At 30.0% G+C, this 10,185-nt stretch overlaps 1 protein-coding gene across 1 annotated transcript; it reads right to left on the minus strand.

Moving 5' to 3' along the window:
- Nucleotides 1-5,487: 5,487 nt before the first annotated feature.
- Nucleotides 5,488-6,783, minus strand: LOC105766017 (xyloglucan endotransglucosylase/hydrolase protein 22). The gene is made up of 3 exons (XM_012585312.2): nt 6,461-6,783; nt 6,170-6,363; nt 5,488-6,081 (listed from the first exon to the last, which is right to left on the minus strand). The coding sequence occupies exons 1-3, from the start codon at nt 6,737-6,739 to the stop codon at nt 5,676-5,678; spliced, it is 879 nt and encodes a 292-aa protein (XP_012440766.1). The 5' UTR covers nt 6,740-6,783; the 3' UTR covers nt 5,488-5,675.
- Between the last annotated feature and the right edge of the window lie 3,402 nt (nt 6,784-10,185).

The following is a 10,185-nucleotide window of genomic DNA, read 5'->3' on the forward strand; positions in this document are numbered from 1 at the left end:
TGAAGTATAAATTTTAAAATAATATTAGATTGAAAATTAATTATATTTAAATAATAATGGGATAACAAATATTAAAAAAACCTAATAAGGGTTGAATTTTAACTTAAAGTAGAATTAAAGGTAACAAATGGAAATAAATCAAAATGTGATATGAGTCACAAAGGCCTTAGATGCGTATACGAAGGAAAAAGAAAATCAAGATTCACTTTCTTGTTTTCAAGAAAATCAAGAAACCGAATATTGGTCCAATTTTGCTGTTTTGAGCGATTTCAAGAATCAAGAAAATCAAGATTTCAAATCTTGGAAATCTTGGTCCAAGAAACCGAATCTTGCAACTAAGGTGCATTGGATCTCAGTTACGAGCATTAACAAGCCAATTTTGGGAGAGAACGGATTACAAGCCCAAGTTCTTGAAGACACGGCCCAATAAGATGTTCCAAGCCCAATCCTGAAATTTAAATCAGACTTAGTTGAAAATCAGGCCAAATTATTAAAGTGACCCAATTTGTAAAATTTTAATTCTTTAAATACTTAGTTTTAATTTTTAGACTTTATAAATAAATTTCTATATAAAAATTCAGCCCAAAGAGGCCCATTAAAGGCCTTGGACGAAATTCCCTTGAAAGTAACAAAAAATTAGGTTTTTTTTTTTTTTAGTTTTCCTATTAGGACTAGGAAAATAGTTAGAAGGCCTATATGTATGGCTTGGCCAGCCACCCTTATACACATTATACTACTCAAATACATTAAAATTTCAGATTTGTTAAGTGCAGAATTTTCTTTGAGGTTTTCTCCAAGAATTCTCTCTTGAGATTTCTTTAGAAGTTGTTTTAACAATCTTTTGATTGTGGGAGCCATCTTCAACCTTCTTCTTGCCATCGATATTCTTTGGAGGGGAGATTAGAGTTGTTTGAAAGGATTTGTGAAGTCTTTCGGGATTTCAAGGATCCTTAGGACTTTAATTTAATTCTTGCTATTCAAGTTCTTTTATTTATTTCTGATTGTGCCGAATCTTGATCTAATCTTTTTGTTGTTCTTTGTCGCGTTTCAGATTTGTTTAAACTCCAAGAACTCTTCGTTTAATCAATCTCTTGTTGGCAGCACATAATCGTTTCAAAATTCCCCAAGTTCTAGGGGTTTTGCCGATTGTTACTTCTTCTTTTTGGGTGAAATTCGGTTGCTGGAATTTGGGAATTATTGGCCGAATCAATTTGTTGGCAGATTCGCATCCTTTCTATACTTCCAAAATCGTTTGATTCATCTATTCTACTTCTTTTCTTCTTGCCGTCCCAATCCCTAATATTTTATTCCTGATTGTTTTCTTTTTGATTTGAAATCTGGTTTGTTTGTTTCTTCTTAATTGATAGGGCCGATTGTTGGGAATTCATTGCTTAATCACAATTCGACTCTTAGCTCTCAAGAATCACAATCTTTAAGGGTGTCTTGGTTTCTTGCTGTTTATTAATAGTTTATTTCAGATCTAATTGCATCTAATCTCAATTCTTCTGTTTCGTTCAGATCTGATCATTTAGAGCCGTTCGTAGGAGTTTCCCGTGACTTGACAACTCGATCTTGGTCCGCGGCTACCCCCTATCAAAATGCGGGGGCTGAAACAAAATGCACGAATAACGCGAGGATTAAAAGGGAAATATTCCCCTGCCTTCAAAACGCTGTGTTGCGGCATGGACTAAAATAAAACGAAAATCAAATTAAAGGGCGAAAATTAAAAAAGAAAAGAATTGATTTGAACACGCCACAAAAGAGAGAGGACCGTTTGCAAAAATCGATCCAATGATAAAAATACGCGGATCTCCTTCGGGTCGGGTTCAAGCGTGGGTCAAAGGCTGATAAACGGTGTCGTTTTGGCACTATGGACTTTAACGCAAAAAGGGCACCATATTACACTATTATTTAATCAACAATTTAAAAAAAAGTTGCGACCTATGTTTTTTTTAAAAAAAACTATTCTTGTTCTCTGCTAGGATTTCGCCCTAGTTTCTGCCGCCGTTCACAAGCCGAAGCGACAGCCCTTTCAACTCCGATTTTAATGGAGTGGACAAAGGCCGGCGACCAACTAACAGAGGTAAATCCCCCTTCTTATTTGTTTTTCTTTTTTAAAACAATAACCAAAACGTGAAAAAAAGAACAAAACAATTGGAAAAAGAAATAGTCAAAAGAAAACTCCGATCACCTTTTTTTGTAATTTTTTCATTGATTGTGTGCGTAACCCCGAATAATACAAAAATGGGGTTTTTATAACCCCAAAATACAATAATTTTCTCTATTTTCTTCCTTTTTTCCTTTTCTGTTACTGCTATTTTCTTTGCTGTAAATTTGTTATTCTTTTGTTTGTTGCAGGTATAGCTGGAGCAGTGAACAAAACGTGGCGCGCGTGGAGAGTTGGGCCAAAAGCGGCGTGTTGCGAGGCTGCTATGGCGGCTTAGGTTCTAGAAACCCTTAGGGTTTCTGAAAATGTAAAAAAATCTGGGCTGTTTGGGCTTGATGTATTCGGGTTTAGGTTAGTAATGTAATTGGGCTAGGATTGTAAATAGTTTTGGGTTGCTGTAATATGGACTGTTAATAATGGACTTTTAATTTTTATTTGTTTTTTGGTATTTATTGGGCCGGGCAAAATGGGTTATTACAATTATAATCTAGTATAAGTCTTGTTTCAAATTAGGTTTATATAAAATTTTATAATAAAAGCTACAAATGGTTTACGTTGTGACCTAAATATTAGGTGGTAGATGCTAATTTTGCAAATACAAAAATTTTCTTGCACTATATCGAGAATTATGATACCATTTGAAAAAATAGAGCCGAACACAAACATTAGAGATGACTCGCGAAATCTTTGATTTGAGAAATTCAAATGTGGTTGAAAGGACATTTGATGTTCTAAAAAGATTCTCATATAAATAACATCACCTTAGTATAACATAAAAAAAATTAAAAAAAAACACAAAACAAGGTTGGATGGTACTAGTATGTTGCATGCTTCATAATTTCTTTTATAGGTGAAATTAAAATGATCTATGCTTTGAAGCGTACATGAAAGAAAAATATATTGATAATCTTAATGATGAAGATGAAAACTCAATCAAGGACCAATAGAAGATATTGAATATATGTTAAATCTTAAAGACGGAATAGCCCAATAAATATGGAATGCTAGGCGATTAAATAAAATTGTATATGATGTTTATTTTTCTTGTTATTTTTATTAGTAATTGTATTATCGACTACTTTCTTGGACTAACATATTATACATGATGATTTTATTTTAATTTTTATTCCTCGTTTAGAATTGTTTTATCATACTAATAATTTTATAATAATTAATATTTTTAAAAATATAAATTATGTAAGTAGATAATTACAATTTGTACTACCAAACATAATATAATGAATTACGATATAACTAAACCTTGCCAACTAAACTTGACTAGGGAATTACGATTCTTTATAATTACAAGAGAGTGTAGTTGCTACCTTAATAATTATACTTTCATCCAATTATTTACCATAGTCCAAACAAACCCTAAATGCTTTTTCTAGAAGTTTTAACTATTTTTTATAATTTTAAATTTTTAGAATTTAACTAATCTTTTATATTTTTAATTTTTCTATACTTTTTGGATATTTTTATGTTTCTAATCTTTTATATTTTTAATTTTCTATACATTTCTTAACTTTTAAATATATTTAAATATTTTTATTTTTATAAATTTTGAATTTTTATATATATGTAGAATTTTAGAATTTATACATCTCTACTAATATTAAATTATTTACTAAGTTTGGCGTCTCGAGTCAATTAGGCACTAACTCAGTTGAATAATGATAAAAATATACGTACTTTTGTAAAGTAAATTATATTATTTTAAGAATATTCTTGTCATCTCATATTTTTATTTAGAAAATAGAAATATTTAAATAATAAATTTTGAACACAAGCCTTTATAATTTTCAACATTTGTATGTTAACATTCAACCAAAACCTCATTTATATTAGCCTTTTTAAAACATTTTGTTACATAGTTTTGTATTTCACCCAATCACATGTGTGCCATAATTAGTACTTATATTATGTCCATGATTAAGTTAATTTCACAAGCCAATTGAGCATCAACTCAATTGGAATTTTATTAAAATATTATTTTTATAGATAAAGTAACAAATTTTAATATAAATGTGTTTTTATCTTTTCATGTTTTTAATAAAATAATACTATAACATTTGAACTTGAAAGACATCCATATTAAACTTTTAACTTTGTCATTGCAACTAAAGTATTATTTAAATTTTATATGAATTTTAATAAATATATTTGTTACATTTCTTTTCATACATTATAAGTGTGTCATAAATTTAGTATTTAATAAAGTTTTTAATATATCCGAACGTCATGTCTTGCCTACACAAGGAAAAATGTCACACGGCATGTTTTGAAGCTCCACGAGGCCTTTAGAATTTTTTTTTTTTAGTGTTGTTGACTTTAGAGGTTAAAGTAAAAGGTGAATTTATGCTTTAAGTACTAGTTTAGGCCCAAAAAAAAGTTGGGATAAAATAATATTTAGTTCTTAAATTTGGTATTTTTTAAAATTTAGCTCATGAATTTTCTTTTGTTTACATTAGTCATGAAACTTGACAACTTTTATTAATTTAGTCTCTAAACATGAATTTCATTAATATATGCTAATATGTCACTCGAGATTATATTGCATCATCACCTCAAAATTTTAAAAATATAATCTAAAAATACAAATTGAAAAATACAAAAAATAAAATAAAAATTCATAAAACATCAAAAATTACTATGAAGTATATGTGGATTGTCAAGTGGCTACCATGTTTAAAAATTTAACAATTTACTTGATATTTCCATTAAATAATAATTTAATTCTTTTGACAGGTTAATGGGCAAATATAACTCTTTTAAGAATGAAAATTAACTAAAAAAAAGACAAGTTGACAAAAATAAAGGCAACTAAATTAAATGGCTAATAGACAAAAAGCCCTTAAACTATAACATTTTGTTTAAATAAGTCTAATTTATTCATGAAAGTCCTTGATTTTAATATTAAAGAAAAATATTTTGATTTTTAAAATAATTTGCATTTAATGCTAATGCTAATGTGAATTTGATGAGAATAATTTATTAAATAAAAATAAAATAAAATATTATTTTTTAAAGTGCTTATACACATAACACACATAATTACTCTTTTAAAATTGTAATTACTCATTTAAATTTTATGTATGTTAAAGTGTATACTTTCTATTACATCAACCAAAAATTAAGAAAAGAGAGTAAAATTCAAAATATTTTTATTTTACCATTAAAATCAAGGACTACAAAAATAGTATAAAGGCTTGTTAAATTTTAAAATAGTAGTTTAAGGACTTCTTTAATATATTATCCTAAAAGAATTGCTTTAGTTTCTATTTTATAAGCTAGAAACGAAACAGATCGAGGACCTCAAATTTTGAAAGGGGAATTAAATTAATCATGTATCACGTACAAAGCAATGAGAATTCTCAAAGATGAAAAAGAATCACCACTTGGTTTTAAGAAAAAAAAAGAAAAAATAAAAATAAAAATTGAAAGAATATTGAATATTGATGATCTCTAAGACTAACATAATACCATCTCTAATTTTCTCTTCTAGTCCTTAAGACATCTTGCACTCTGAAGGTAGACCTTGAGGAAATCTCTTGGCGTCAGTGCAGTAATTGTAGATCATGTAATTCTGCTGCACCCATTGTAGCCTTTGCTGCTTTGCTGAATCCATCTCTTGAGACAACCATGCATTGTTTGTTGATGTAGAAGAAGATGGGGCATTTGATTTGCAGGAGGAAGCTCCATTGGACCACACACAAGCATCGGCATTGAAGTTCCTGTACGAGGCAGTGAAAGGAGCTTGGGTCCAGTCGGTCTTAACCAGACCACCCCTTGTGGCCCAGTCATCAGCATTCCACAAGCTGGAGTAAATTCTCATGGGCTGGTTCTTGGGAAATGGGACACCAATCGACTCCATGTTTTTGAACTCTCTAATGGGTGTATCATCCACGGAGAAGCTGGCAAAGAGCAATATCCGAAACTATGTCAGTTCAATCAATTCGAAAACGAAAAAAAGGTAAGTGGGTTTGTTTTAAGAACACTCACATGATGCGTTCTGGATTCCATAGGATGGAATAAGTATGGAAATCTGTAGTTGGGTCAAACCAGAGGTAGAATTGTTGTTCTCTGTTGCCTTTTCCTTGACTGAACACATTTGTGTGTAGAATATAAGGGTCACCACTTAGATTTCCAAGGAACTCGAAATCAATTTCATCCCACGTTGTTCCTTTTGATGATAACTGCAGATACACATAGCACCATCATATTATAAGCCATTGCCAATGTCATCTATTGTGTCTCGGTAAAAATGAGTGGAAAACTAAGCAAATAACTTACATAGTATGCAGTGACAGTGCCGGCAGAGTTTCCAGGGACAAGCTTGAGCTGCATATCAATCTTGCCAAAAAGATACTCATTCTTGGATTGGAAACCAGAACCAGATTGTTTATCGAGGGAGAGAGTGAGAACCTCGCCATTGTTGACAATCTTACCTCGCCCATCTCCCCATGTGATGTCAAAATCGTTGTGGAAGTTGCTACCAGATGCTGCCATAATAAGACAGGCAACCATAAGAGGCATAAGCAAGGGAAACTTGGAAGAACTTGAATAACTCATTTTGTCTTTTGATTTTTCGCACAGCAGAGAATATGTGATGGAGAGGAATGGTAGAGCTTGGCATTTTATAGTAGTGAAGAAAAGGGTAGAGGAAGAAGCTAAGTAAGCTCCCTTCAGTTTGGTTGTAGACAGTTGTTAAAAATAATATACTAACAAACACGACTCATCCAAAACGCGGTTCATGGTATCACGCGGCTTGGCTTTATTGGAAAGTGAACTTGTTTGGGCTACTTGTCGCTGTCGCCAGGTTTGCCATTAACAGGACACAAGTACGCAACACCGTCTCAACTTCTTATATGTGACCGACCAATGAATTTTTTTCTCACTCTTGTAATTGGAAAAACATGTTATATATTTAGTTTCATTTTACAATATTAAAGAAAACAAATGAATTTTCACAGAACCTCTCTTCTCTCCATGTTTTAGCTCTTCATCTCCTCTTCCCCCAATTATATATAAAAAAAAAACTGTGAGTGTCTACTTTATACAACCCCTCAACCCAACCATAGTAATAATGGTAAGTAGGGATGAACAAAATTCAATTTGATTTAAAAAAATTAAAAAAATTAAAATTTTGAGTTAATTGAATTGAGTTATTCAAATTTTGAGTTTTGTAATTTGATTCGAGTTTCAAGTTCGAGTCGAGTTAGATTTCACAATTCGAATAACTCGAATAATTCGAATAACAGATTGATGTAAATACCTTTTGGTTTCTATAAACTTTGAAAATAAGCAAATTATTCTCAGCCTCAACAAAAATTACAAAACAAAATTCAAAATAATTTTCAAGAATTTAAAATAATTTTTAAAATTCAAAATATTTATAAAAATTTCAAAATTTATATTTTAAAAATTCTAAAAATTATATAAAAGTTAAAATTTAAATTTTTTTCTAAAATAATAATTTTAAAACCTAATTGATGATTCAAATTTATCATACTCAAGTATCTTTTTTTAAATAAGGCTAAATAGTTTTCATAGTAAATTTTAATTTCTTACTAATATTTTTCTCCGTATTTTTTCATCTTAGTAGATTAATTAAAAAAAATCATTTAGCTTTTTTAATAGATATTTGTTCACTAGTAAGTTATGGGAGTGGAATACAAAGCAATAGAAATCTATAAATGTATAAAAATTTATAGATAGATTGATGCAAGATAATTGAATAGCTAAGTGGGGAGGTGTAATCTCCCTAACTCGCCCTAAACGTTAAGATCGAATTTGGCAGATTGCATTGGCCACTAGAATGAACCATTAAGGCTATCGGAGTTTACGAAACAGTTATCTAAAAACTTATGTTTATTTTTCGAAGAAAAACGCAGCGTGTTATCTTCTCTTTTTTTTACTCAAAGATATCATCTTAAAAAACGATGGGTTTTATAGTTTTCTTAGGAAAAGATGATTTCCAATTTCATGTACATTATTTTCAAAATCTATTCACTTGGTATAACAGCAAAAAAGTGATATTTAACATAATTTTAATGAAAACTAGATTTCATGCAAGATTAAATCAATTTCCATATTTCAACAATCCCAAAATCAAAATAAATGTCATGCATGCCAAATAAACTTGAAAACCTACGTCTCACGCCACAATTTAAATAAAATAATGCAATTTCTTAATAGCAGAATTTGAGAATAATGAATCTAAAAATCCTTTATTTGAATAAAAACACAATCCGAACAAAACCTAGTGGGTCATCTGTAAATATGAGAATAAAAGGGGGAGTGAGCTTAAAAAGCTCAGTGTGAGTCCAATCACAAGAAAGTCGGTGCAAAATAGTAGATAAAGCATGCAAAATAACAGTTCTTTAGAACAATCACATTTGTATAGCAAGTTTCAGTAACAATTTTATAGATTAATGCATCACTGCAATATTTCAGCATTCACAGTTTTGTATGCACATGTTTATGAATGGCAATGCAATTGCAGTATATCAATAGAAAAATCCTACCCAACTCCACTACACACCTCATTGGGAGTTCCCTTGAGCTCAATCATCCTTATACACCGAGTTGTGGATTAACCACCACTAATTTGCAGATATAAACTGTCACTGGGTTGTGAATGTACAACATATTTGCAGATAAAAATTGCCACTGGGTTGGAGATGCGCAACATATTTGTAGATGAACTGACACTCTTCCTCTGTACATATCATTCAACCCCATGCAATGCAATATGACATGTTTTGCAACAGAACAATGCAAAAATAGTAGATATGCTTAACATGTAATCAGTTCTGTAACACCCCTAACCCGTAACCGTCGCCGAAAATGGGGTTACAAGGTATTACCAAACCAAATTCAAATTCGAATAATCATATATATACACATGTTCAACCTACTAAACCAACCAAGTCTTAAATCAAAAAGGTAATATCAACCTATTACAAGTCATTTCATATCATGCATCGAACAAATTCGTAAACACATAACTCATAATAAAAAAAAATTATGCAGAATATTTCAAACACCACTTTTGGTCATACCTCATTTCGCCTACTCGACTAACAAATCAATTACAAACAACAATGACACAAATGTGTATATAAAAATCATATTTAAAATTTTACCTATTTTACATGTAATCATTATATTTTAACATATGTGCCTATATCAACCTTTATAAGTAACAACATTAAATGAATATGCCATAAGCATTTGTATCATTTCATAGTATATTCACTTATTATTATTCATACACTCAAAACTACTTATCAAATTGCATACAACTATTTATTCATCAAATAAATAAAATAACTATTCATATGGCCAATTTCCCAAGCTTTATTCGAATACAATTAAGCTTAAATACTTATGCTTTAACCAATTTCAAATTCATCAATACCCAAACAATTCCATGCATAACATACAAAGACCGATCCTATATATATATATTTATTTATTTATTTACTATGTATTATTTATCCTCAATGTTTCAAAGGTCATTTACAAGACCAATTCCATAAACAATGCTCATTATGCAATTTACCAATTTCAACTACTCTATATTCATAGTAAATAAATATACAACTTTCACATAGTAAATGATAATTCAAATTCAATCTCAATTACCGAAAATTAAAATATTTCCATCCATGATTTCAAACATAGCTTATACTTATACCGTATCATATCAATCAACTTTACTTGTCTATCACAATCAATATTCATAATTATCAAAATTCAAAATCCTCCAAAGCATAACATCACTTATATTAGTCTCAACCATTTAAGAAACATAGCCAAATCATCAACCATAATATTTAATCAAAGCATGAAACCATTCATGTCAAAAATAAACAAGCCGTTTTCGCATGACTTATTATATATATACATTTCATTCAAAATATATTCAAAAGGGGTAGTATAGCCTATACATGCCATAGATTTTATATTTAACTTTTATAAATACAGAGGACAGACAATAGTGTGATTGACGT

This window comes from Gossypium raimondii, chromosome 5 (genome assembly GCF_025698545.1).
Source record: "Gossypium raimondii isolate GPD5lz chromosome 5, ASM2569854v1, whole genome shotgun sequence".
Lineage (NCBI taxonomy): Eukaryota > Viridiplantae > Streptophyta > Magnoliopsida > Malvales > Malvaceae > Gossypium > Gossypium raimondii.